This window comes from Leishmania braziliensis, chromosome 24 (assembly GCF_000002845.2).
Source record: "Leishmania braziliensis MHOM/BR/75/M2904 complete genome, chromosome 24".
Taxonomy (NCBI): Eukaryota; Euglenozoa; class Kinetoplastea; order Trypanosomatida; family Trypanosomatidae; genus Leishmania; species Leishmania braziliensis.
In genome coordinates, this window is record NC_009316.2 from 346,890 (window position 1) to 374,525 (window position 27,636).

General features: G+C 60.8%; 7 protein-coding genes across 7 annotated transcripts; all 7 read left to right on the top strand.

The window, feature by feature from the left end:
• On the top strand, positions 1-3,270 carry LBRM_24_1030 (hypothetical protein, unknown function; the record flags this gene model as incomplete). Its single annotated transcript, XM_001565318.1, has 1 exon — positions 1-3,270. One exon carries the CDS (start codon positions 1-3, stop codon positions 3,268-3,270), a length of 3,270 nt encoding a protein of 1,089 aa, XP_001565368.1.
• A 1,268-nt stretch (positions 3,271-4,538) lies between these two features.
• On the top strand, positions 4,539-5,171 carry LBRM_24_1040 (putative dynein light chain; the record flags this gene model as incomplete). Its single annotated transcript, XM_001565319.1, has 1 exon — positions 4,539-5,171. One exon carries the CDS (start codon positions 4,539-4,541, stop codon positions 5,169-5,171), a length of 633 nt encoding a protein of 210 aa, XP_001565369.1.
• Positions 5,172-6,144: 973 nt separating this feature from the next.
• LBRM_24_1050 (hypothetical protein, unknown function) lies at positions 6,145-9,018 on the top strand (the record flags this gene model as incomplete). The annotated part of the gene is made up of 1 exon (XM_001565320.1): positions 6,145-9,018. The coding sequence occupies one exon, from the start codon at positions 6,145-6,147 to the stop codon at positions 9,016-9,018; it is 2,874 nt and encodes a 957-aa protein (XP_001565370.1).
• A 680-nt stretch (positions 9,019-9,698) lies between these two features.
• Positions 9,699-13,895, top strand: LBRM_24_1060 (putative helicase-like protein; the record flags this gene model as incomplete). The annotated part of the gene is made up of 1 exon (XM_001565321.1): positions 9,699-13,895. The coding sequence occupies one exon, from the start codon at positions 9,699-9,701 to the stop codon at positions 13,893-13,895; it is 4,197 nt and encodes a 1,398-aa protein (XP_001565371.1).
• A 618-nt stretch (positions 13,896-14,513) lies between these two features.
• Positions 14,514-16,037, top strand: LBRM_24_1070 (conserved hypothetical protein; the record flags this gene model as incomplete). The annotated part of the gene is made up of 1 exon (XM_001565322.1): positions 14,514-16,037. The coding sequence occupies one exon, from the start codon at positions 14,514-14,516 to the stop codon at positions 16,035-16,037; it is 1,524 nt and encodes a 507-aa protein (XP_001565372.1).
• Positions 16,038-17,456: 1,419 nt separating this feature from the next.
• Positions 17,457-24,602, top strand: LBRM_24_1080 (conserved hypothetical protein; the record flags this gene model as incomplete). The annotated part of the gene is made up of 1 exon (XM_001565323.2): positions 17,457-24,602. The coding sequence occupies one exon, from the start codon at positions 17,457-17,459 to the stop codon at positions 24,600-24,602; it is 7,146 nt and encodes a 2,381-aa protein (XP_001565373.2).
• A 1,684-nt stretch (positions 24,603-26,286) lies between these two features.
• LBRM_24_1090 (putative DNAJ domain protein) lies at positions 26,287-27,576 on the top strand (the record flags this gene model as incomplete). The annotated part of the gene is made up of 1 exon (XM_001565324.1): positions 26,287-27,576. One exon carries the CDS (start codon positions 26,287-26,289, stop codon positions 27,574-27,576), a length of 1,290 nt encoding a protein of 429 aa, XP_001565374.1.
• Between the last annotated feature and the right edge of the window lie 60 nt (positions 27,577-27,636).

Genomic DNA, 27,636 nt, shown 5'->3' on the forward strand with positions numbered 1-27,636 from the left:
ATGATCCTCGCAGCAACGCCTCCATCCCGACTCGCTGCTCACCTGATAAAGGCCCCTCTCTTTCTCCCGCTCTCTCTCCATCCACGCGCATTCGGCCCGCTCCTCTCTTCGGCTTTTTCTTCGCTTCCTCGTACTCGGCACCGCTGTGTACTTCACACACACACGCACACACACATCGTTACATACCTTAACTCTCCTTCTCTATCCCCCACTCTGGAGTCGCGTATCAGTGGCTCGCGCAACATGTCGGAGACATCCTCGCTCGAGCTGTCGAGGACGCTCAAGCAGCGCATCCTCGCTGCATCGTCAGTGCTGCGCCTCTCCCCCAACGCCTTTCTAGCTCGTCTCCTCTCGCAGCACTACAACACCCTCGGTGGCCTCCCACGCGATCTACTGCGCTACATCTTTACCTTCCTTGACTACTCCACCATATCCGCTATTCTCACGCGCGTCTGCCGCATCTGGCAGGACTACGTGGTTGAGGATCCGCTGCATTTCTTCGCTCGTCTGCGCCAGATGCACGGCATCCATCTCCTCGACCCAGTGCACGGCCTCTTCTACTTCCCGAGGGCACTTAAGCGGGTGGTTATCGAGTCCAAGGCAGGTGCGTCTTCGCCTCCGCCCGCAGTCGTGGCTGCTGTGTCATCCTCCAGCACCGGATCAGGCAATCCTGCTACTGCTGCTTCGTTGGGAGCCGATGACACACGGCGGGGGCTCATTCCAGTCGTGAGTAGTCGTGCCAACGCGCTCAGCCGGGAGACTCAGCAGCAGGACGCAGGCGGCGCCAAAGTCGTCCCAGCCTCCTCCTTCCTAACGGTCGACATCCGCACCCAGAACACCAAGTCGCTGCCGTGGTGCTACGCGCGTGAGACGGTGCAGTGGGCCATTGAGGGAGAGCGGATGGCTTACGGCGAGGTCCGCACACCTGGCCTGCAGCAGACGGAAGACCCGGTGTGGTCTCAGGCAGCTACCGTCGCCTATGATCGCCGCATCTACATGTTTGGCGGAGAGACGTACGAAGGCGTCGTTCTCGACCGCGCGTACGAGTATGACCCAATGACGAAGCACTGGGGGGTGCTGCCAGCACTCAGCGAGAAGCGGGCGGCAGCGAGCGCTGTGGCGTACAGGGGCTATATCTTTGTGTTTGGCGGCTACAATGCGGAGGTAGGTGTGCTGGAGACGTACGAGGTGCTGGAACTGGAGACGCGCACGTGGATCTCGCAGACATACCCACCGCAGTGCTTCTACAAGCGACAACAGCAGCAAAACCCGCGGTGCCAGCAGACTTCAATGCTATCGGATGCCGCGGCTGCCGCAAAGGTGATGCGCCAAGGTAAGACGGTCATTCATGAGGACAGCAACGACCACGTCCGAATAACCTCCTGCTCCTCAGAGGCGGCAGCATCCAGCATGACATGGCCATTTTCGGTAGTGCAGCCTCCAGAGCGGATGGGCTCCGGTCGTCGATCGGCAGTGTCGACTCAATACCGAATGCCGGAGAAGGTCTGTGGCACAGCGGTCACAGTGCACCGGGATGTCTTTCTATTCGCCGGGGGCCATCAGAGCTGCATCGCACCGGAGCAGACTGCTGTGAGCTACTCGGCGGTAAACAGCGCGACGACCACACCCATGCTACCCGTGCCTGGCGGGGTCGGCGATGGCGCAGGTAGCGACATTGCATCCTCAACGGCGAGCACCAGCGCGGTGAACACCCCGCAGCGCCTGCCGCGCGTTGGGTCGATCAGCGTAGCTGACCAACCCATGGCCGAGTCGTTCGTGTGGATCTTCTGTCCCCGAACGGGACGGTGGTGGACTCAAGGTCCGCGCTTGCCCTCGCCGCGCGCGTTCGGTGCCATGACAGTGCTCGAGCTACCCATACTTGGCCCGTGCTTATGCTACTTCGGCGGCTGTGCCAAGGCCGATACGCCGGAGACAGCGATGCTCTACATCCCGCTGTGCACCGCCGCGGAGACGCGTGCACTCGCTGACGCTGAGGCGCAGGGCAGCATCGGCAAAGTCGCTAGGAGGTCACCCGATGCCTCTTTTCCTTCGAACGCGGTCGCTGACAAGGTGAAGAAGAAGAGGCAGGAGGGTACGGGTGGGGAATGTTTTGACAAGGCAAAGTCGCCCATCACCACTCCCACCACCACCGTTGCGGGAGCGCGTCCGCGGCGAACTGCTGCTACATTAACGAGAGCGGAGGACGGGGCTAAAGGTGGACTGTTGCGAGAGACAGTGGGAACACGGGGTGTAGCGCGCAAAGGCTACAGAGGTGCTCGAACAGAGCCAGCTGCGGCTGTGGGGAGCGATGCCGTTATCCAGGCTGATCTGCCGTGTACAGAGCGCGGTACAGCAGAAGCGGCCTCCAGTACCACCGCCGGTGGGTGCAGAGGTAGCCCCAGTTGTCGCCGCCGCACAGCGTACGAGCCGCTGCAACCCACCTCAACCGCACGCACTCCACCCAAGCATCTTCACCGCAGAGGGGTGGAGTGCTTGGGCGGCGTCAGTCGGCTGGTGACTGACGCAGACGCCGGCGGTGCCTTTAGGAGGAGCGGTGGCAACGATGAAGGCGCCGTCTTGCCTGACAAGGAGGCGGACATGACGATGATATGGAGGTGCTTCCGCAACCCGAACGAGCTGCCGTGGCAACGGTACGTGCGCATCCCCATCGGTGGGGCCTTCACCTCCGTCGTTGTCCTCGGCGCCCAGCACTCCCGCTCGTTGGTGCTTACCGGCTTCTACCCTGCACCGAACATCGGTTTCTGCAAAGTGAACCACCTTCTCCCGCTCGACGCCATCCTCCCGCTTCTGGGTGCACTCTCACCGCCGCTAACCACACGGATAGACACGGAGCAGCCTCCGCCAACTGACCAAGGTACGACTGCTGCGCATGTGCAGGGCAACACCCCACCAGCACCGGCGTCGTCGCCGCCGGGAGTCGTCAGGGTAGCAGCGGACTCTCCCTCCTTCCCTGTGCTACCATTGGACCCCAACCTGCAGAACGAGGCAACTGTGGCTGTCAATCATTGGCACCAAGAGCGAGAGTGGAACCACCACCAGCGGCGAGAGATACGGGAGATGGTGCGCTCCGCCGCGCATGCCGCGACGATGCGGCACCCACGAAATCCACAGACGGCAGGCGAAGAGCACAAGTGGAGTCTCGCACCGGTGCCGGAGGTGCGCGTCGTTAGCCGCACCGGACCCTCGCTGCTGCGCGTCTCGTGGAAGGTGCAGACGCTCAATGCAAAGGTGATTGTCGGCATTGAATAGAGGGCAAATGGCAGGAGAGAGAAGAAAGGAGATGCAGAGGGACAGCGAAGGGTGGAACAAGGGGGAAGGGGGAGGGAGTCACACACATGCAAGTACACACACATCAAGCCTCACGTATCGTCGGAGTGGCTGCTGCTGGGCACTTGGATGGGCGTGTGTACCTATGTTAGCGCGCTTTTCTATGGATCTTATATCAGTCGTGTACGACTGTGGGCACGGAAGTAGCGGCTGCGCTCATGAGGAACCGAGAGGGAAAAAAAGGAAAACGAAGTGCAAGCGCTGCTCACCCCATCCCACCCTTCCGCTCCTGCTGCATCGCGCCGTTGTGCGCGCGTGCATCATCGGATGGCTCGTAGACTCCTCCTCCCTCTCTGCTCTCCTTTCCTTCTCTTTCCTCACCCTCTGTCTTTTTCCCTATCGGTGCAGCAACGCACACGCGCTCTCTCGCGTGTAGATGCCCCCACTTGATAGTAAACCCTCTCTCAGTGGGCCCTTTGCTTCCCTCCCTCCCTCTCCCTCTCTAGCGGCACGAGTCTCCATTGTCTCCTTTCTTTTCTCTGTTCATCGCTCCCACCCCACCCCACCCCATCCCTTTTGCTGCAGGCGCATGGCCCCCACCGTCTCCTCTCGCTCTCCTGCGCGCTGCATCACAGCATTCCCCTACAGAGCCGACGCACACGCGCTTAGCGTGGAAGCGTCAACTCGCCTTGCAAAGAAGAGAGAACCATCGTCAACTGCTATGGGGAGGGAGGGGGTGCGTGCAGTTTTTCGCTTCTGCAGAGATGGCATCATCCCCGTGGCTGCGATGCAGCTCTGCGGGACGACAGGAGGATGGTGATGGGAGAAGCGAGGGAGGGCACAGCGAGTCCCTGCCTCGACCTTTCACTGCTCCCCACCTCAACTGCTATGACCGCCGGAACCCATCATCACGAAGGCTCATACTTTGGCCCCTTCCTATGCTCTCCATCTCCCCTTCAATCAATCTCTCACACGCCTTTTTTGTCGCTCGCTTGTTCTACTCGGGGGGGGGGGAGCGGTCGGCTGCATCCGTCATCCTGTCATCGCTCATAACGACTGCACGCGCACGCACGTTGGCTCTCTCTCTCTCTCTGCTGCTCTCTCCACAAAGAGCTGAGCAAGCATCACACCCATCACCTCTTTAGCACCACCACACCCACCTGCAAGACCGTTTTGTGGCCACTACCCATCTACGATCTGCTGGTCGTCTCATCGGTAGAACATTGCTTGTTCGTCTCTCCCTGAAGCCCATGGCGTCGGCGACAAGCATCAAGGAAGCCATTGTGCGCTTCGAAGAGAGCGAGTATCGACGGCGGCTCGCAGGGGTGCCGGAAGCGGCGCAGGAAAGCGTACCGCGAGTTGTCGCGGCACAGGAGGCGAAGGTGCTGCTCATTGGCATGTTGCCCCCCATTGCCAAGATGGACAAGGAGATCTCGACGCTGAAGGAATGTGTGCATCTCGGGCTGAGCACCAACGCCATCGAGAAGATAGGCCCTGGCTTGAAGGAACTCAAGAACCTAAAGGTGTTGTCTCTGGGCCGCAACAGCATCCGCAAGCTCGAGCAGCTCGACCTGCCGCAGTTGGAGCAGCTCTGGGCCTCGTATAACAAAATTGACAAGCTGACCGGGCTAGACAAGCTGAAGGGCCTTCGAGTGCTGTATCTGAGCAACAACCTCATCAACAGCTGGACAGAGATTGACCGTCTAGCGAACCAGTGCCCCGAGCTGGTCGATGTTCTCTTCCTCAATAACCCCATCTGCAACAGTGCAGCAAGTAATCAGGAATACCGCTACATGATGCTGCAGCGCCTGCCAAAGTTGACACGGCTGGATGGCGTGCCTGTTGACCCAGAGGAGAAAGAGGAGGCGGACCGCCGCCGCTAAATATATATATATATATATATAGTGCGCTGCAAAGGTGCGTGTGTGTGTGTGTGGGTGTACGTACGGCCCGGGGAGTACGTCGCTTCATCCTCTGTTCTGTTGTTGCTGCCGTCCTAGTTTTTGATGTCGATGTACGATAGACGGGCATGAAGAGGGGAGGGGGAGCCGTGAAAGGGGGGCGTGCACACAGGAGAGAGAGAGAGGAGTGGAGGAAGAAGCGGTTGGCGGTGGTAGCCAGTTGCGGAGTAAATGGGGGAAGGGGCGTTGGTGCTTGAGGCCCTTCCCTCGCGGGCGTACGTGAGTGTACACTGAGTGGAGTGTATGGACACCCAGACCCTGGCTAGTCAGCACGGCAGGAACCGAGTAAATGTCCGGGCAGTCGCTTCCCTCTTCCCCTTTTTCCCAACCTTCTTGGCCATTCCCTTGACGCCTCCTCTTTTCCATTGCCCCCTTCCACGAGTCCCCCTCCCGTAGCTCTCAAGTGATGTATCGCCAGCTACACAACGGTAGACAGTCATTCTGTGCTCGACTAGAGTGCCCTTCTACGGTGGGTGCGAGAAAGTAATAAGTGCAAAGTAGGCGAAATAAAGAGGACTACGCCCCCCCCCCCCCCCCCCCCTCGGGCTGCCTCTCTCTCTCTCTCTCTCTCACCCTGTTCTCCACCCACAACCGTGTCCGCCGTACCTGCAGCATCACTATGCATGTGCATAGAGAAGGGAGCGGGTCAGCTGCATTACTGCATCGCTGTCGGTCTCTCCTCCCTCAAAGAAGACACACCGCTGTGTGCTTGTGCAATATGGGGTGCGCTGTGGATCCTGTAGGTGCCGCTGTCGGTCCCCTAACCCACTCATCCACTCAAGAGCAGCAGGGACACACTGATCGGGGGGAGGTAGGCAGTCCCCATCCATGAGATGACACACCACACTCCTCAGATGACGCCTCCTTCGCTCACCACTCCCCCCCCCTCTTCGCTATGAACGCGCACACGCAAGCGCACTGGTTTGAAAGGTCGGGAACGATACAAACATCGCAGAGAGAGAAAAGAACGGCAGTGTCATCTCGCCTTCCTTCGTTGCTCCCCCTCCCCCATCCTTCAACTCGCATGATGGCTGTCCTGCACTCCCCCGCAGAGCGCGCCTGCGATATCGCGATTCATCTCTCCGACACAGCCTTTACCTCTCGCATCGACTACACAGACGCCTACGTCCTCCCAACGACCTCCACCACAGAAACCGCTTCCACCGATGTAACGCCGCTGCCGACAGCGGCGCTCGTCTCTCCGTGGCTGCTCGTCGGGCCGTCGGCCGGTGATGCACACCCGTCGTCATCTCTGCCTGCAGTGGCAACGGCAGCAGGCACCACGATCAGTCCTGCAGTGGAGACGGTGCCCCTCGCGTGGCGGTGTCCATCTTGTGGCACACTCGAAGTGGAGCAGCTGTACTGGCGGCGGCCGCGGCGATCCAAATCGCCAACCACAGGTGGCGCCCCTGCCGCTGCTGATGTCCGCGCTGCGCTGGCGCGCAGCATGCGACTGAAAGCGCTCTCACCGGCCCTGCAGGCAAAGCTAGAGCAGCACCGACGGCGCAGTGAGCGAAGAGAAGAAATGCGCTGGCGGTCACTGTACATCAGCACGCGCTGTCGTCGCTGTTTCCTGTGCCCCCGCTGCGGTGGGCATGGTAGTTTGCCATCCTCCGAAACAGCGACAGTCAGTGACGTGAGCACGAGCAAGTCAGCAGCGGCATCGCTGTCGCCGTCTCTCAACGCGGCCACCCTGCTCAGCAGCATGCAGTCTGTGAGCTCACTTGACATACGACTCACCTCTGACATGCAGTACTACACCGTGTGTACGTGCTGTCAGTGGCACAGCTACCGAGCCTTCCCTACGATGGAGCAGCTCCTCGCATATTTGAATGCGGTAATGGGGGATGAGAAGGCAGAGGCGCTGCGAGAGCATCGGGCGGCGCAACGAAGCGTCAATACCGCTCTCCGCGCTGGCCTCACGGGGCTACTGGGCGCCAAACCCGACCTGGAGGATGATGTGAGTCTACAGCAGCAGCAGCCAACCATCTCGCAAGCCGCGTGGGACGCATTTCGCCACCTGCGCAGCTTGCACATTCACAACCAAAACGTCAGCCCTCCATCGCATTCGCCACCGCCGCAGCAGCAGTCTGTCGAGGGAGAGCAGCAGCTCAGCAACAAGATCGCGACAGATACCATCATGCACCTCCACCCTGCCCTCGCCCTGGAGCAGCTGCAAAACCAAGAGCGGCAACGCCGGGAAGCTGCACGCGCAGTGTCGCTTCTCCAAGGTATGAGCCAAGTCGCACCGCAGACTATGCGGGTGGTGGACTTGGCTCGTGAAGCTGCAGCTCAGCTGCAGGCAGCGAGGGAGGAAGAGGAGCACGACATGACACCACTCAGTAAGTTGCCTCCTGGATATCGACTGACCACATCAGCCTCGAACACCGCCAGAAGCGTTAAAGAGGATGTCGAGGTCGACTTGATTGCACGTACTCAGCAATGCTATCTGGGACTGCCTGTGGAGACTGTGGACACTCGAGATCAAACCATGCGGGCGTGGATGCAGCGCTACCAGCCAGCGGCAGTCGTGGCCCAAGAACGCAAAGCAGCAGCAGCAGCAATGGCCAGCACCTCCGCCCTCATGCACACGCCAACGTCAGCGTACCTGCACTCCGTACTGCTGCGCGAGCAAGACCGACCGCTTGGCCTCCCGGCATACTACATCCCTCGGGTCCGCAAGGAACTCCTCACTGCGCTTGTGTGGCGACTGCCTCAGGCGTCCGCTGCCGGACAATCATCCGCAACGAAGCAGGTGTGTCCGTGCACACGCCTTGTCCTCCTCGACCGGTCTGCCTTGCTGGACGATGAAATAAGACAGGTGTGCCAGCACTGGGTCGACCAGCGCACGGCACAGGTAGAGCGACACAAGCGGAAGCACCGCAGCGATCTGGAGCAGCAGAACAGTGCTGGAAGCACCCCTGCTGTAGGGATGCAGCGCAACCACGGAGACGGCGGCTTCGACTCGGACGGAGGGGACGAGGAAGATGAAGACAGCGACGGGGCCATCGAACACCCCAAAGACGGCGCATCACAAGACTCGATGCACGCAACGACGTCACGGCACCCACAGCCGCAGCAGGGACTCCGGCAAAAGGCTCTGTCGGTGCTACCGGTGCCGTTATTTCTGGATGGTACCGACTTTGCCGCAGTGTCTTGCCTGCCTTTCCTCGAGTACGTACGAAATGGTGGCAGCAGCGCACGCCCGTGTGAGCTGCAGCTCCGCTTGGTGAACCTGCGCATGATGCATGACATCTATCTGACAAAACTTGAGGTGGCGCGGACTGTGTTAGCGCCGACGTGCTCCACTGACGCCCAACACGCACGTCCTCCGTCCTCGCCCTCCTCTGACAGCACCCCCTGTGTGACAGTGCACCTTTCTTCGCCGTCAGTGCCTGCTGTAAAGCTCCCACTGGCGCTGGCTCCTCAGTGCTCTCCGGTGGAGCGAGCTGCCGCCGTCGCGGCTGTGCTGAAGGGCAGCGATGGCGCCTGTGCTACAGAGGCGAGCCCCTTGCCACCGCATGTCCCCCCTTCACTCCTCACCATGGGCAACACTACTCCACCGATCCGCCTGCAGGAACTGCACCTCACTCTGTGCGAAACATCCGCGGCACAAGCGTGTATGCCTTCACCATCGCCCATGCTAGCTCCTCTCCACTGCGTGGAACTGCTAGTAGAGGTGGCGACTGCGCTTTCAGGGGTCGACCACGCGCGCCCTCAGTACCACTCTGTGCGCTACGGACTCACCGTGACATTCAACTCATGCTGACGGTCTGTGCGTGTGTGTGGGTCTTTTGCGGCTGATGCGACTGGGCTGGTGCAGTGTTGCGATCGGGGTATTTCATGTGTGGATCGCCTTTACCTGCGCGTGCCCTCCTTTGCCATGCGTACCCGTCCGGTCGTCTGTCTCCGCACGGGGCGCAACGAGCGGCCATGGACGAACGTACCGGCTACGGCAAAGGCGTGTCTTGCACAGCGCAGGCTGATGGCGAACTCTCGCTCGCTCCCCCTCTCCGTTCTCAGCCAGCAAGTGCGAGCACCAGTCGCCGCGGAATACTTCGCACTTTATCCCTTTCCTCTGTTTTCTTTGGCCTTTGGTCGTCCGTATCCCTCTTTCCTCGGGGCATCAACGGTGTGTCGTGATCGCGGGAACGGACGTGTTTTCTTCTTGTAGAGCTACAGCGAGACCTTTACTCCGCCTTCCTGAATTACTCCTCGTGTTTTATTCCTTTCAGAGGGGGCCCCGGCATCCTCATCCTCATCCCCCCCCCCACCCCCCTCTCTCTTTCCATTTCCATTGTCAGTATATTCAGATCAAGCCCCGCCCACCCCGACTTCCCCCTCCCCTCATGTCTCCACCGGGGGGGGACCAGAAGCCGAAAGAACGGGCGACTCTGTGCTCTTGTCTGTGCACAAACGCAGCGTGGGTAAGCACATCCAGGCCCTTTTATGAAGGACGCACTCGATGCCTGCCGGTATGGACTCCGGGTAGGCAGCGCGATGGCGCACACGTCAGGAGTGGTGTGGACTCAGACAAATATGCAGACTCGCTCATGGCCTCGGTGCAAATCCCTCTCTCGTCTCTCCCCCCCCCCCCCACGCACACACACACACACACACACTGGCGAAGGAACAGAGGTGTTTGCACCTACGCTATCAAAATCATTGGAAACCGACGTGCACACACAATCGCATATGGCGAATGGTAGTGAAGAGGTGTTCTTCATCGCCTCCTCGTCCTCCAGTGACGACGGGGATGACAGTCGTCGAAGTACCGGCGTCACTCGTGGTGCACGTCGTTCCTCGGCTGATGATGCTTCTCCTCAAGGGAGCCACCTCATGACAACCGGCATGTATGGGGAATGTTGGCGAAGTCCATACAACGCTACCCCGACCTCACCGACGATGGAGGACGTCCTTTTCGAGCGTGCATCACCAAAGCCGCGTTTGGCACCGCAGCAGCAGCACTCTCCTTCGGCCACGCTCACCAACGGCGTCAGTGACGGGACTTCTGTTAAGATAAAAAGTGATGCCGAGTTAGGGTTGAAGGGAACCGTTGCTGCACAGCGCAATACTCCCGGGGCGAAGCCTGGTGCGGATCAGGAAGACGAGGAGGCAGTCCCTTACGCCGGTGGATCCCCGTGTGCGATGCCAGCGACGCAGTTGACGCCGCCGCCTCGCACCCTGGCTGAGCTGCGCAGCATGACCTCCGCGGACGTGCGGGAGGAGCTGGAGCGCTTCTTCGCTCGCAAAGACGCTCATGCAAGACGCTTCAAGTCTGTCGAAACCGCGCTGTTTGGTGTGGCCCCTAAGGAAGGATGCGTCCCCCCCACTTCGCAGCCAACAAGGGAGGAGTTACTAGCGCGTGACCGGTGCAGGCGACTCGTGAATGTGAGCAACTGGGACTGTGCGGTCTGCGGCTACAGCCAGTGGGATGTTCTGCTACCCTCGGCGCTGCTGCGCAACTGTGCTGTTGCTCCTACCGCCACTACTTTGTGTGCTCCTCGCACGCTGCGCCCACACCAAGTTGAAGGTATTCGGTTTTTGTGGAGTGTGCTGGCGGAGGGACCAGTGGGACAGGTGCCTGCCGTGGGGTGCATTCTCGCACACACGATGGGGCTGGGAAAGACAGCGCAAGTGATCGTGTTTTTGCATCTCTTCATGGTCTCCTTCCCGCGGTACCATGAAAGGATCTCGTCACCATCGAGACGATGTAGCGGCTTGAATGACCTCACTGCTGCCTCGATAGGCGCGACAGCCGCGTCGTCGTCCTCATCGTTGTCGCAGCGCAGAGCACGCGCGCTCATCGTGGTCCCCAAATCGACACAGTCCGGTTGGAAGCGAGAGTTTCGCACGTGGTCGGCCTGCTTCCCAGAGGAGCACCGCTTGCACCCAATCTCCATCCACGAAGGTCTACCAGCGCGCCAGCGAGTCGATGTGTTTCATGCGTGGCGCCGCGACGGTGGCGTGCTGCTGATCGGTTACGAAGCCCTCGTGCGTCTCCTGCGGCTTGTGGAGACTGACAGCATGCAGCGACCGCATCCGTGCGTTGACGGAAGCGACGCAGGTGTCGACGGAGATGCCGGCAGAAACGGCACTACTCAGCCAACGGCGCACGCCTTTCATTTGGTGAACCGCACAGCAACGATGTCGTCGCAGCAGCAGCACCGCAACGACGAAGGCGGTGTCACCTTCGGCGGTACTGCCGACCCGTTCACTGAGCTCGTCGTGTGTGATGAGGCCCACCGGTTGAAGTCTGTGAACCTGCACGTCGTCACGGCACTCCGCGGCCTCCACCCGCTGCGCCGCCTTCTCCTTACGGGCACACCGCTTCAGAACCACCTGCAGGAGTACTGGGCCATGATTGACTTTTGCGTCCACAGGTACTTCAGCCGCAAGCGCTTCCAGGAGTACTTCATTCATCCAATCGAGGCCTCGGCAAACACGCGCGCCTCGGTGGAGGTGGTGGACGTTGCGCGCAAGAAGACCTTCACGCTGATCAACGAGGTGCGCCACTTTGTGCAGCGTGTTGATAGCACCCCTCTGCGCTCGGAGCTGCCACCATTGCACGAGTACATCGTCGTCGTGCCTCCGTCGCCTCTGCAGAAGGAGTTGTACCTGCGCTTCATTCAGATTGTCCAGCACGACGGCAGCGAAAAGGTGCAGTTCCTGCCAGCCGTGTCCTGCTCGGGCAAAATTGCAGCGCACCCGCAGTTACTGTATCAAATGTCCGACCGGTTCCGGGAGGCGGAGCACAGCCCCACAACATCCTCAGCGCGAGGTGGGGGAGCAAGCGGTCGTGGTGGGCGTGGCGTCCAGCGCGATGCGCGCAGCCGCCACATCGCAGGCGCCAAGCGCAGCAGCAACGGCAGTGGCGACGATTGGGCTGTCACTACGACGGGACGCGATTGTCATCCTCTGCAGCAGCATCGGCGCCAGCGTCAAGAGGCGGAGAAGCGGATGGATGGCATGGCCGAGCATGCTGTAGGTGATCACAAGGACAATACTCGCGTCGGGGAGCAAGAGGCAGTCGTAATCACTGACTCGGATGCGGATTCGAATTCCAGCTCCAGCAGAAACGACGGCGGTGACGAGGAACGCGTGTTTGCCCGTGCAACACACCAGTCCTTCTCTAGCGTCTACCCCGCTACCTCGCTCACCTACGAGGAGCTGTGTGTGCCGCCCTCGCCGAACTACACCCCACTCCTGGAGGATGGTGTGAAGCTGCTGGTCGCCATTAAGCTGGTCGTGGCTGCCATGGCGCGGGATGAGAAGGTTCTCTTGTTCAGTCTTTCCACGCAGCTTCTCACGTTCCTAGAGCGCATGATTGCGAAGGTGAACATCGAGTGGTGCGGGCCGGTGTTGGGGTCACAGCAGCAACAGTACCCAAAGTCGCCCCGGCCGATCCGCTATTGCCGCCTGGATGGTAGCCACAGCGCAGCGCAGCGAGCGGCGATGCTCGACAACTTTGACCGGCCCGACGGCCCAGATCTTTTCCTGTTGAGCATGAAGGCCGGCGGCGTCGGCATCACCGTCACCGCCGCCACGCGCGTCATCCTTGTTGATACGAGCTTCAACCCAGCTGACGACCAGCAGGCGATTGGTCGCGCGTACCGATATGGGCAGACCCGTCCTGTGTATGTTTACCGGCTCATGTGCTACCCGACGCTGGAGTACAGCATCTTCGCGCAGAAGCTGGCAAAGGAGTGGCTATTCAAGACCGTGGTCGAGGAGTCGTCGGTCAAGCGCGATGGGCTGTCTGGTATGCACCTCCGCGAGCTCTTCTCCCTCCTCACAAAGGCTGCGAAGGTGCTGGAGAAGCCTCTCTCTGCGACGCGCGCGCAGACGCTGTCGACGCAGGAAGTGTTGCGCGAGGACCCAATGCTCGCTGTCGCGCAGGCGGAATTGCTCTACGCGCAGCGGTACGAGATGTTTCTTGAGCACGACATGAACGACCAGTACGGCGCTGCTGAGGAAGCATTCTACCATGACTACTGCCGCAACCGGTTGTTTGACACGGCCAATGACAACGACGCCGAGAAGCGGCGCTTGGAGGAGCAGCAGCAACGACGGCAGCAGCGGATTGATGAGGCGGCCCAGCTGCAGGTTCAATCAAAGACGCTCATGAGTATGGTGGATGACATCATCCGGTCAAGGGCTGGGACAGACCCTCAGTTGGCGCGCCTTCTCACCGCGATGGGTCTGCACGTGGACCCCATCACCGGCCGCGTACAATCAAGGAGGGAAGGCGCGAATCCGAGGGACTCCATCAGCAACGGTGATGACCGGCGCCACGCAGCCGCCACTCTACGGCCTGAGGACAATGGTGAGCGCTTTGCGCCGTCGCCTGTGCAACTCATCGGCGGAACAGATCCCTACCAGGTTAGCCAGGGACCGTATCACGGCAGAGATGCCTACACCGCACACAGTACAACGCAGACGGCAGTGCTGCTGGATTCTGATGAAGACTCAGGCGATGTCCCCGCCCAGCCTCACAGGCACAAAGCGCACACTGGTGCCGCCATCCCTTCAGTATCAAACGCCGAGCTCATTTCCTCGAGTCTTGCGCGTCAACCGTACGCGCTCTACCGCCCCGGTAGCTCCCCTGCGCACGCCGTCGATGTCGACAGCGATAGATCGCAATAACAGCGTGCTGGCAAAGTGCGGGGACGGGGAAAGTTGGCGGTGGTTAAGGGCAGCAGAAAGCGGTGCTGCTTCGGCTTCTTGCAGCCCATCCTCTCGGCCTCTCGCTCACCCTCGTGTGGCATGAGGGGTGGGGATGCAGATGATGCAGCAGCAGGGAGCGTACGGGAAACGAATTCCTGATCTTGGACAGCGGCGGTACTTCTCTGCGCTTGTGCGATCGTCGAGGCGTGCTCAACAGACGCACTTCTCTAGTTTTTCACCTCTGCCCCCTCTCCGTCTTATCCGAAGTTGGCCCCTTCAGCCATACTAACACCCATGAAGCAAAACTGGCCAATGAACAGAGGAAAGAGTCCGTGCCAATGAGGTACCATTGCTCTCCGCCGCCGCCACCCTCTCCTCGTACTTGACTGCCTCTCTGCCTCTTGTTCTCTCTCTCTCTCTCTCGGTGTATGGGCTCGTGTGTCCATACCGTGTGAACGCAGGTCATGCTTGTGCGCCCTCAGTCGCTCGACCTCTAACGCTAATCACCTCTACGCTCGTCAAAACACACACGCCCATAAGCACGGCGAGAGGAGACACTCATACGCGCGTGAGCACTTGACTGGTTGCGGCTGCATCATGGCGCAGCTCATCATGCCGCCGTCCTCGGCGCAGCCAATGACGAAGGAGGATGTAGCAGTGGTACAGGCAGAGAAGAGGGTCGACGCCGCCACGCGTGAGCAACTCGTCAAGGTGTACGGCGACTCCCGCGGTTTGCATGGACGCCGCATCGCCCTCACTCGGCCACCGAAACGCGAGTGGAAGTGCACTGCGTGTGGCAAGCAAAGCAACGACATACGCCACGTGTGTGCATACTGTCTCTCTCCAGAGCCGGGGTACAGCAACAACTCCGCCACCTCCCGCCCTCGTCATGCCGGCGGTCCCGCCAAGACCGAAAAGGTGGCAGGACCACGTTCGTTCGTGCAGCGTCCGGGCACCTGCAAGGATGCTGGCGTTCGCCTCATGCAGACCTCCCTCACAAAGCGAACCTACCGTGTCTTCACGGAGTCGCACATACCCGCTGCGAAGCCTCGCGCGGCGGCGTCGCACCGCAGCGCAACGAGTGCTAATCCAGCGATAGCGGAACTGGCCGTAGAAAAAGGCGACGAGGACATGTCCTGGGACGACGAGCCTAACTGCAGTGACCGCGCAACTGGCGGACCCTGCAGCCCAGGTGAAGAAGGAGACAGCAGTGATGATGACGAGGAAGATGTGCGAAGCTCGGCGCAGGATGCGCAGTTCCGCCCACCGGGTGCGGAGAGAGTCGATAGAGGCTTCACGCACTTTGTGTCCCTTCCCATTGGGAAGCTGCCCGCGGTGGTGGCGAATGCGACGAGCATCCTAGAGGACTTGCGTAGCTTTGTCGCCTCCAAGTACGAGTTGACCCAACAGGAGAGCGCGGCGGCGGTGGGTGGAGCAACTGACCCTGAGGAAACAACTGCCTCATCCTTTTCGAAGTCCACGGCCGCCTCTGAGCTAGTGGCACGCACCGTCAAGCTGCACATGACGCTACTCCTGCTGAGGCTTCCACGCCGTGAGGATGTTGAATTCGCTAAGGAGCTGCTGCATGGCCCTTTCGTCTCTGCCTGGGCAACGACGAAAGAGAAGTGGGCGGCGTCCAAGGACACAACGTATGCGCTGAGCGGAGCTCCGTCTCTCGCTCCGATGCACCGCCATCCGCTCGTGCGGCTCGGGGGCGGGCTGCAGGTGATGAGAGCAGGTCGACAGAATGCGCTTTACCACCCAGAGAAAGCGAGCGTCGTGTACATGGGCATCGACGACACAGCCGGGCTCGCCACAGCGCAGCAGCTGCAGCGCGTTCTGCATGAAAGCTTAGCTGAGCTCATCCACAACCCTGAAGAGGCGGAGAAGTCGCGCCGGGTGCTGCACGTGACGATCATGAACAAGAAGTGGTGCAAGGGGCGTGCAGCACGTCGGACTTTTGATGCGCAGTCCATCATAGAGGCCTTTCCGGACGCAGCCATTGGCGCGGGCGAAGATGGCAGGCAGTTGTTCGAGATACCGGAGCTGGAGCTGTGCTCGTTGCACCGACAGGATCCAGAAAATGGCACCTACCTTACCGAGACCACCGTGAAGATTTAGCACCCTGTAAGAAACCACGGGGATGGGTACAGCACAAGCACTGTAGAAGTCGGTGTCCACGTCATCGGTGGGGCGTGCGAAGGGGCGAGGGCGGAGGTTGAAGGTGGCGTATTGTAGGCGAAGGGGTGCTCTCTCTCTCTCTCTCTTCGTGTTCTGTATTGATCTGCACGATGGGCTGTGCCTCCCTCCCTCTCGCCGTGCATCTTCTCCTCGTGCTAAGGGGGGGAGGGGTTCGAACACAGCTCAAGGCACAGCAAGACGGAAAGAGAAGGGGAAGAGAGGAAACCCGCACAGACGCCAAGAGGCGCATGTGCAGGCTCGCGTGTCTTCTGTTTCATTTTTGTTGCTTGTCTTCGAGGAAGGGAGAGAAGCTACGAGGACTACGCGGCCTGCTCCTCCTGTCCCTCCCTCCCCCCCCCCTTTCACCACCACACATCCAGTGAGCACCCTGTGGACAAATGCCCCTTTGCCTTCCTGAAAGGGGCGGGGCCTCCTGCTGTGCTCCCCCACCCACCCCCTAACTTGCCTTTTCCCTGGCCGAGCATGTGCAGTGAGTATGCGGCGGCACGGGCCCTCTTGTAGGTGATGAAACGCCCCTCTCAGCGGCGTACCACTTGCCAGCCTCTCCTCAAAGTGACTACTCGACTCTCCCTCCAACTTCTCCTCTACCGCGCACAACGCGATAACCAACTCGCAGTCCGCCTCCCTCCTCCCTCCCCCCTCCCCCCTCCCCACACACACACACACACACACACTTCTCTTCTTTACATTGACTGGTGTGGTTTGGGGCACGGGTGCACCGTCACAGGCCAGCACACCCGTACGCATCGACGGTTTGCACTCTCCCCCCTCCCCTCCCCACACATACTCGACTTTCTCTCTCTCTCTCTCTGCGCTACTCCCACCTGCTCCTCCAGCACTACCCCCACCATCACCCTTCGCACTTACTACCGCTTCGCCTCACCACAGACGCAGACACAAACTGACACCCACACTCAGACAGCGGTTGTGGTAAGCATAGCTTCCAGCTTGGGGGGCCGGATGTTCCCTGGATACGCACCGCGGCCGCACAGAAACCTAGGTCTGCACACCGCAAGGACGTCACCACCCAACCCGAGCAACACCGATGTACCAACGTGGAATGGAGATAAAGCATTTTGCCACCTTCAATGTCCGACTGCACACGACACGGCGTCAACGGTACCTGCAGCAGTGGCCAGGAATGTGGCTGAGCCCCAATCGACGCGCACTGCCTCGTCGTCCTCCACAGCCATCTGCTCCGACAATCGCGTAGACACACACTTTGATCTTCCGCCAGCTCTCATCACGTGTCTTGTGCGGCACACAGATGGCCAGCATCAGCCCCTCGCCACGCCGGCGATCGTGGAGCGGTGTCTGCGCGACTTGCAGCGCCGACTCATGCCGTGGGTACCTGTGGAACGCGTTTTCGGGTTCACAATGCAGGCGAAAGTGCCGATGGGCACGAAGACGTACGAAGCTGCTCATCGGAAGGACACTATAGCGTCTGCTCCGGTGAGCAGCGCTGCGTCGCCGACCACCACCACGCTGCACACCGGCCCGTACCTGCCAGGGAGCCGCGTGCGTCTTCAGCTTGCCAAGACCACCGACATCGCCACCGTGGTGAGGGGCACCTCGGTGCTGCATCTTCTGTTCTACGCAGTCGATGAGTCGGAGTCGAGGCCAACAGCGCTAGCGCAGATCGCGCTGGATTGGCGCGCCGCCCTGACGCGCAAGGGCGAAGGCGACGACTTCTTGGTGTTGCTCGTGCATAGCGACCTCATTGCCGCTGCCGAGGAAGCCTCCCGTTTCGCAGAGGTACATGAGAGCAGTGGGCAGACGACAGTTGCCAAGTCGGGGTCACCAGCCCCCACAGAAAACGCACCTGCGAGCTCCGCAGATGGCTCAACATCACCCGCACCGGCGGTTAATCAGACCAGGGTAAACGCTGCTGTTAGGCAACTGCGCAAGTACTACAAGGAGCTCTGCGATGCAAAGTTCCTGCCGCAGCAGATGTGCACCTACATGCCGAACGAGACGCCGATGCGTATCCTCGAGCGGCTGCACTCCGCCGTCATCACACACGGCGCGCGGCTACATCAGGCGCTCGAGGAATGCGCAGCGCAGAAGCGACTGTCCCCGCAGGACCCTTTCACGAAGCCGAAGACGTCGGCAGCTGCGAAGGCAAGCACAGAAGTGGCGTCACTGGCCAGTGAGGCGGGAAAGGTACTGAGCACCGACGCTGGCGCGTCACCGCCCATGTCTCCGCAGAAACTGCCAGTTGGTGCCGTCTCGGCGCCACTAGCAGCGACGCCGAAGTATTGGAGCATACAGGAGTTTTGGCGACGCGGCTACGACCTCGCTGTACACTACCTGCAGTACGGTCTCGTGCTCAACGCTCGTGCAGTGCTGGTGCATCTTTTCCTTGAGTACTACAACAGCTCAGAAGACTACGGCTTTGTACGCGCTTCGGTGGCGACGCTGCAGCGACTGGGGCAGGTGCCAAACTTGTTCGAGGCGCACAGGCTCACTGGTTGGGCACAGAGTAAGTCTGGCTACCCGAGAGGGTTAGACACGGGGGCAGAGCTGCTTGAAGGTCTCCTGGTCGTCGCGTCAGCAGAGATGACATGCTCGTTGCTGCTCGGCGACACCGCAGCGGCGATGGCGCGCTATCACACGTTCATGCAGGTCACGCGCGAGAAGTTCGACGAGCTGCCCACTGAGGATGTCACGGACAAGCCCGCGGTGCCACCATCGCCAGGATCGGCGGTGGGCAGCACGTGTGGCGCGGCCCCCTTGCACTCCGCGACGTATCAGCAGCTCTTCCTGCTGCAGTGCTACTTGTCTGGGCTTCGTATGTGGTGGCCGACAAGCGGACTCTGCCGTCCGCGACGCGAGGGTGCCACCTCCCTCAACGGCGCCACCGCAGAGGAGCAGAACAGCACGTGTCTAGCGTCCTCCATATCGCTGCCTCTCACGAAGCTTTCGCCGTCGGTGCACCGTAGCGGGAACGAGAGTGGCATGGTTTCCGTGGCTTCAGACGTGAACGACGACGAGGACAGAGAACGTGCGTCAGAAGCGTCACCGCGGCCCTCCTCCTCTATCGTTCCCACTACAGCCGTCACCGCAAACGTTCCCGAAAGAGCGTTTGTGCGGAGTAGTGGAACCGCGCAGCTTGACCCGCTCGTACGTCTCGACAGCAGAGGCAGCGGCGTCCGCCGCCCCATCACGAGCCCGTCCTCTGCCGCCGCCCCCGCCAACGCCTCCGGCCACTTCTGCATTGTCGTTCCTGGGCTCTTCTCTGGGCATCCCGACGGCGAACGTAGCGCGGTGCGAAGGGGGTCGGCAGAGGGGAGTTCGAGCGGCTTCACCGCTGGCTCTGTACATGCTACCACATTGACCTCTCATCCCGGCATTGCGCTGGAGGACGACGCGGATGCGGATACCATGATGTGCGACAGAGAGCTTAACTACCTACTGAGGTGCTGCGAGGACACAGTGCAGGTGTCGGCCGTCTACCTGGTCGATCTCGCCACTTCTACAGGTTTGCTTTCCGAGCACATGGAGCCGGAGGAACTGCAGGGCAGTCTGCAAGCCATCCGTGGAGCAGTCGATGCTGGAAGTGCGCAGGTGATTCGATCCATGCAGAGCCATCAACGGCACCTGCGCCGCAGCTGCGCGGAGGCAGCGGCTCTACTAGAGCATGCCAGAGATGCACTGGCGGCCATAGCGCGCGATCTAGGCTACAGCCATTTCAGCTGCCTAGCTTCTCACAGCAACATCGTGTCGTTGGGCGAGCAAGCTTCTCCAAGTCCTTCTAGGGACAATGCTACCGTATCGGCTGCCGCGGCGCCGCCTTCGTTTGCCAGCATCGAGGAGCTGTCATCGCCGGAGAAGGCGTTGCGGCTGTGGCGGGTGCTGACTGCGATGGCGGCCCTCACCCTGCGCATCGGAGAGCAGCGGCGCCGCGAATTCCAGCTCTACACCCAACTCGCTATGACCTTCCTCATGGACCACCCCAACGTGACGGCTAACATCGTGGCGGAGCGCCTGCTGCCCTACATCAAGCGCCAAGGCTGGCGGCGGATCGAGCTGTTTGTGCGCCGGCTCTATGTGGAGGCGCGACAGCGACTCATGCACCGTGCAGGGCTGTATGGCTCCTGCAGTGCTGAGGCTACCGCGGGTTCAGGCGATGCAGCGCAGGGTGCTACAATGGGCGAGCCACACGCGAAGCTTTGGCTTCGCGTTTTTCGCACCAGCGCTGACTACGCTCTTTACCGCGAGTGTGTGCTGATACTTCTGAGCAACCACGGCGAATGCCCCGAGGACCCCGCTGACACCGTTGTCGGAGCGGCGGACTGCGGCGTGCCTGCGAAGTATGTCGTCGGCTCACTTGACAGTCGCCTCTTCTCCACACGCACCAGGACAGAGCAGTGGCGGGATCTAGTTCGGGTTGACGCGTTGGTGATGGACACCGTCTTCCACGAGGAGCCGTCTGAGTACCCACTAGAGCACTTTACGTCCCCGCTCACAGTGAAGGTGGAGCATAAGGCAACCGCCGTCTCCGCTGCGGTCTCGAAGGGCGACAGCACCCTTGTCATGAGCAAATCGCCCACCACGGCAGTGCCTGGTGTACTGCGGGCTGACGTTGACGATGTCGTGCAGATCACCTTCTCGTCTGTATACACAATCAATCCGCTGGTACGCCCGGCCTTTCCTGCGGCAGCAGGAGGGATGAAAGCGCTGACTCGTGAGGCGAGACCCGCGGTTGGCTTTCAGCTGACGCTGGAGTCACGCAAGGACTGGGGCAGTGACGAGGAGGCGACTCACGAGGTGAACATCCGCGACGCTGACAACGTTCACTACGACGAGCAGACGCATCGACTGCGCGTGACCTTCACCTTTCCGATATGCCACTCAGGTACCTATCTTGTGCGTCGCCTACTGCTGTGCAATGGCAGCATGTGGCTCGCCTATTATCCTCAGCACAACATCGGCGGCAGCTGCAGTCGCGCAAGTGACTGGGCGTCGTCGCTCAGGATGGCAGGGTCGCACGCCTTCCCCGCACCGTGTCTGACGCACGTCACAGTGGAGCCGCTTTACCAGCCAGTCGGGCGCTCCGCGCTGCTACAGGTGCCGGAGCAGCGCAACAACGTGCATCTCCGACTTACGCTTCCACGTGAAGCTCACTGCTTTGCTGATAGTGTTGACTACGTGACGTTGAACGTAGAGCTGGAGGACCCTCTCTTCATCAGCGCGCCATCAGCGACAGCGGCATCTGCCGAAGGCTTCGGCAGTGTCATGTCGGTGAGTTTTACGAACTCTCGGCTCGCAGGAGGACTTGCTGCGGCGCCTGGAGGGCAGGGAAGGGCAGCTGGAGGAGATGGTCCTTATCCTACCGCGGAATGCACCTGCTCGTTCAAGGTCAGCCCAGGTAACCTTCTCCTGCCGCTTGCCGCCGATGGTGCCGAAGCTCACCATCACGAGCAACCGCTGAGACAGACGTTGACCTCGCCCCTCGCGCTGAACTCGCTGCTGCCCCCGCCGGAGGATGACGGGATGAACAGCGACAGTAGCGAGGCACACACACCGCCAGGCACGCCGCGCCTCGTTGCTGTGGTGACTCTTGGCACCCCCAACGCGTACCGCCCGAAGAGCGGCGCAGGGACGCGCTCTAACCTTGCCGCCTCCTTCTCGAGCTTAAGCATGGCCTTGTCCGGACCTGGCTCTCGAGTTATGGTACCTTGCGGTGGCAGTGGCGTCTTGCTCTTGAGCGACTCCTTCGCTGCGCGGACCTCACAACCAGTCGACGCGCTGTCGCTGGCTCGGCAAGGTGTGCCGTCGAGATCGGCAGCAGCGACGACCTCGGCCGGGGTGGAGCACAATAGCAAGAATTCCTCGCAACAGCAGCACCAGTCTTTACTTCCCGCTCATCGCAATACCAAAGCGCCCTGCACCCCCTCCGAGCTAGGAAATCGTGGGCCAGCCGCCTCCCTTTCCTGTCTCAGCTCCTCAGGCATCCCTGGCGGAGCCCCCACGACGCCCGCGCTGTCCTCACTGCGCAAAGTCTCCGAGGGTACGCTGGAGCTCCTGCTGGTGCACTCTGACACGGCCATAGGAGACGACAAGAACACGCCCGCGACGTTGCACAGAACAAAGACAGCGGCCGCAATGGCCGTCGCTCGCACCGTAGTGCCGATTCACCTCAGCTCCTTCCTGAAAAACCTCCCGCCACCGGAGGTGCACTTTAAGACCCCAAATAAGAGCGACGCCGTAGCTTCTGGCACGTCGGTGCTGCAGGCGGGGAGCTACGTGGCGGCCGACCCGCTGCGTGAGACGGTGATTCGGCTTTTTCCCGATACCTCACACACGGTGACACCGGCGACCGAAGCCACAGGGTCGGAGAAAGCTGGCGTCGCCGTTCTGCGCATATGCCTACGTCTGCCGCTGCTGCCGCTCCTCACCACCCCAATCTCCGCCGAAGCGCTGGCGAGCAAGCGCCCAGAGACAGTGACATCCTGTAGAGAGGCGGGCAAGGATCCCGCACCGTCCGCCGCGATGGCCGCGAATCAGGCTCGCATCGCCTTTACCTTCCTCCGCGGCCGTGAGCCGTGCACGACCGCCCTGAGTGTAGTGCTGCCCTTTCAAGCCGCTATCAGCTTTAACTATGTTTTTAAGCACTTCCAGGGGCGTGTTTACTGCCTTGTGAATATGAAGAATCTCCTCACGAGCACCTCACTGTGGCTGCGCGGCGCCGTGCTACGCGTGCTCGACGCTGAGCCGTCGTACGAGATTGTGCGCGTATGCGAGGTATACAACAAACTCCTCATGACGGAGTGGAAGCCGCAGGAGGTGCTGAGCATTCTCTATGAGCTGGACCTCATCGCGTCCTTCCGCCCTGCGCAGCCCGAGTGTACGCATCAAGTGCAGATGGAGGCCCTCTACTCTAACTGGCATCAGACGTTTCTGATGACGCCGCCAGAGGATCGACTTGTCCTGTGCACCACAGAGGTGACGGCGGAGAGCGCCGAGGCCATCCAGGAAGACGCCTTGGTGAGTGCCACCGGCGTGAAAGCGAGCCATGGTGGGGAAACGTGTCAGAGCACCATGTTAACCACCACCACAACGTTGGCAGGCAAAGCAGTAGATACGACGACATCCACAGGGGTGCTGACCTCGACGTTCGGTACAGTGACCACGTCCCACTACCACAGCGACATGGACCCTGCCGCAGACATGCGCACTGTCCACAGCGCCTCTCGCGCACGCAGCACCAGCGTAGGCAGCACCGGTACCCGCCCCTTTACCCATGCCACGTACATCCGCTGCAGTCCCAGTAGCACTACTATCGACGGCACGGCCAGCAACAAGTACAACGGCGGTGGAGGCAGAAGCAGCAGCGGAGTCAGGTGCCAGACAACGGCGTCCAGCGCTGTGCATTTCAACTTAGTCACGCTGCGTCACTTGGAGGAGACGTGCAACACAATGTGGGGCCCTGTGGCCGCCTTCCACTCGAAGCACCTCTGTGTCTTCAACATCGTCATGTACGCCGAGTCTCCTTGGACAATGCGCTTTGGAGCAGCGACCAACTACGTAGCCCAGCCTCCCTCCACCTCGCTTTCGATAGCGAGCACCACCCATCGCTTGGCACCGCTGCCGCGCAACACCCACCACGCAGTGGCGCCATCTCATCCACAACCGCCTCAGCCGAGCACCAACTCGAACTTCTCCAGTGGCTCCTACGGCACACAGCTGAGCCGCTGGTACGGCAGCGGTGGGGACTACAACCCTGACGCAGGCACATCTTTGTTCGGGAACGCCATGGTAAACCAGCCGTCCGACTTCGTGTTCGTCGCCGGAGAGCCGGTTCGCTTCTGCGTTCGGCTGCAGCCGCAAGCGCAGAACTGGCCAGAGGAGGCGGACATGGAGGAGACCTTTTTCATCCGCCTCAAGTACAACCCGGAGCAGTGGATGGTGATTGGCAAGCAGCGCGACCGTCGCACACTCTCCTTGATGGAGGAGGTGATGGTTTACTTCAATGCCGTACCGCTTCTTCCCCTGGCGTCCGCTGACAACGACACGAGTGCTGCGGGGTCGTCAACAGCGGTAGGACTGACGACGGCGACAAGCGGCAGCTTCAGCAAGGCCCCTCCTCGAAGAGCCAATGTCGTCGCAGACAACAGAAGCGACGAAGACATGGACGACGTCGAGGATGTCCGCGCCGCTACCAGGACAGGACGCCGTCAGTGGTGCGCAGCTCGACCCCTCGCCGGGCAAGCGGTGAAGGACGAGGGCATCCTGCAAACGCCTACCGTGGAGATGTTCTGGGAGCGAAAGAAGCCAGAGGCAGCGACAGATGATGCAACAAACCTGCCGATGAATCACTTTGGAGCAGGGAAAGTCACCACCTCGGCAGCTGGGGTGGAGGCAAGCCCCAGTGCGGCGGACGGACGGCCAACGTCCGCTGATGCCGTGATGGGCGAACCGGTTCTTGTTGATGTCGTGCAATTTCGTACATGGGTGCGTGTACGCAAGCGTGACCATTGAGTTTGTCTCCGTCTCTCTCTTCTCTTCTCTCTTCTCTTTGTGTGTCGCCTTAATTTCTCCGTTGCAGACGTCCAGGTGACTGCCACAGCGCACATGACAGCATCCTCTTGATTCCCTGTGCTGATGTTCACCTCGCGTGCGTATTTTGCTTATGAGGAGCGACTGCCCTCCTCCTCCTCCTCCTCCTCCTCCTCCTCACCCCCCCCTCACCCCTCTCCCGTTTGGTTGATGCTCCGAAGCGAAGGAGCGAAGAGAGAGACGGATGGCGACTCACAGGAGACATCCCCACTCTTTTTCTCACCACTGCCACTCCGATAGGCGAGGCATGGCGTTGATACGTGAGCGCTTGCAACGGTACCCCAAAACACTGCTACCACCTCCCGCTCCATCACCGCTCACCACTGTAGCGCCTCCCCTCAACACGCACGCGCATACTTGACGAGCGTGGCTCGTTTCTTTGTGGATGGCACATCAACTGTCGTCCTCCACACACACTCACAGGCTTCAACCGACTTCTCTTTCGGACCATCTCCCCCACCCCCCACCCCTCCCCTGCTCGCTCACGTCACCTTTGGCTACCCTACGAAGCACCGCTACCCCACACAATTGCGCAGTTTCAGCTGCGAATAACAACGAAGACAAAACGAGAGGCGCGGAAAAGAAAACTCCGCCGCTACTACGAGTGCGGCTGACTAGAGCCTGTACCCCACCCCCTGCATCCCTGATAGCGAGGGACACCTCCGTGCGTGGCGTCTCGGGGCCCAGGTCCCTCACTCGGTGTGGGGAGGCCAAGCAGCCCCTCTCGCCCTGCCAGTGCCAGACCACTTCTGGTGGCAACAGGCTCGAGTGCCTACGACGTGGGGAGCTCAGTGTGGCCCATCGCTACCGATGCCGGCGGTCGGGTCATGGACGGTTCTGCGTCGCAGCGATCTGCGACAGCGAGCGTGTTGGCACCAGCCATACGATGGGCAGTGTTCCAGCGCGGCTCGCGCGTATCCCACCTGACCCTGGCTGCCTGCTGCTCTGGGGAGCCTGCGCCACCTCGAGGGGTGCATGAGGTGGCGGCCGGCCCAACGGGGACAGCTGGGAGGCGGGCGTGGATGGGTAGAGCCTGAGGCAGGGGTCGCGCTCAGATGACTGGGTTGGCGCATCGCAGTGGCGTGGGTTTACGGCTGCTTCGCACGAGAAGATGGGGCCTGGGGCGGGCCCGGGGAGAGTGGAGTGGCGCTTCGCCTCTGACGTGTTGTGTGGCAGAGAATGGGCACGTTGGATTGAAAAAGAGGCATCCGGCCTCTGTGAGGGTGTGCCCGCCCGCCCCCTCGTGTCTCTCACGTTTTCAGCGGGTTTTGTTTTGGCGTTGCGTTTTGCTGCCGCAGGGCGGGTGTTGCTGTGCGGCTGCTGAGGCAGTGAGAGCGAGTTCGATAGTGACATTGCTGTCTTCTTACCGTGAAAGGGCCTCCCTTGAACAGGACGATCGCCGCTGTCGCCCGTCTTGCGTGCAGGCACCCCGCTAGAAAATGCGCATGCGTCTTACTCCCTCACTTCCCCCACCTTTTCCTTTTCGGGTCCTCTTCAGTCAGCCACAGCCACCGTCATTGACACCAACTGCCTCGCGAAGGGGAGAGAAAGGGGCCATCACTCGTGAAGTAAAGAGTGGGTGTCCTTGGAACAGGCAAAGCGCACGATGTTTCTACGAACACGCGCTTTGTGCTACACAGTGCATACCCCACGCGGAATCAACTTCGACCTCTCCGCCGACGACGCAATCTGTCGCATCCAAGACAAGTATGGACGCCGTTGGTTCGGTGCGCAGCTCGACTATCTCCGGCTGGACACCCCATCGAAGGAGTTCCTGCCTTTTTACCTCTGCAGCGGTCGCATCCACGCCTCGTTCGTCGGAAATGTAAGTTACAGCGTCAACACGACCTCCGGTGATGGCAGCAGTAAGCGCTCCTCCACCCGTTACGTGAGCACGTCCTTGCAGACCCTTGACAGCGTCTTCGAAGAGAACAAGACGCAGATCTACGCCGGCTACAAGTACAATATCGCCCATGTTCATCACGCACTGCGCGGTGACCAGCTGAGCTACTCGTTGCGCAAGATGTACGAGGTGGACACTACTGGGGCTACCATCAACCTCTTCGAGCAGTCCACCACGACGATGATGAAGTTTGTAGAGATGGAGGTGCGGCAGCAGGCAGAGGAGACGGCTCGCTCTCTCGTCCGGTCCTTCCATCCCTCTGCTGACTCCGTCGCGGTGGAGTTTAAGGAGTTCTCGTTTCACCTTGATGAGGTTACTCCTACGTTCGTGCCATGCTTCGTCGTCAAGGCGGAGTACGATGTGGAGCGCTACACGCTCTACGTGTCGGGCCTCAACGGTCAGGTCGGCGGTCCGTATCTTCTCAATTCCCTGTACATAGCCCGCACCACTGCCCTCGCCACCCTGGCTGGCGTGATGCTCCTTGTGCCAAACAAGGTTGCAGGCTTCCTCTTCGGCTCCGTGGCGTGTGTGGCTACGTACTACGCGGCCTTCTTCGCTGCTCGCTGGTTCCCGGCGATAAGGCGCAACTGGAACCGCCGGCACCGGGAGCGGCTGCGCCGCGAGAACCTCGGGATCGATCAAGGTGGGTACCGGCCCAACACCTCCTCCCAACGCATCCAGCAGGAGTACCATTCCTCTACCTACTGGGATACCCACGCCTATCAGCAGCGGCGCCACAGCGACTGGGAGGGACCACGATCAGCCTCGTCGTCGTCATCCTCGACGCAATCGGTGTCCGATCCGCTGGGGTACTACCGCGCGTTGGGGCTTCATGGGGATGAGTCAGTCAACGAAATCCGCAGCGCGTATCGGCAGATCGTGCTGAAGCAGCACCCCGACGTTGGGGGCTCCAATGAAGCGATGGTGAAGGCGAACGAGGCCTATCGTGTCCTTCGAGATCCAAAGCGGCGAGCGGCGTACGACCAGAGCTAGCGCCTACCTCTCTCCCTCTCTCCTTCTCAATCAGTGCATCTCCCGTAGTGGCAGTCGCCG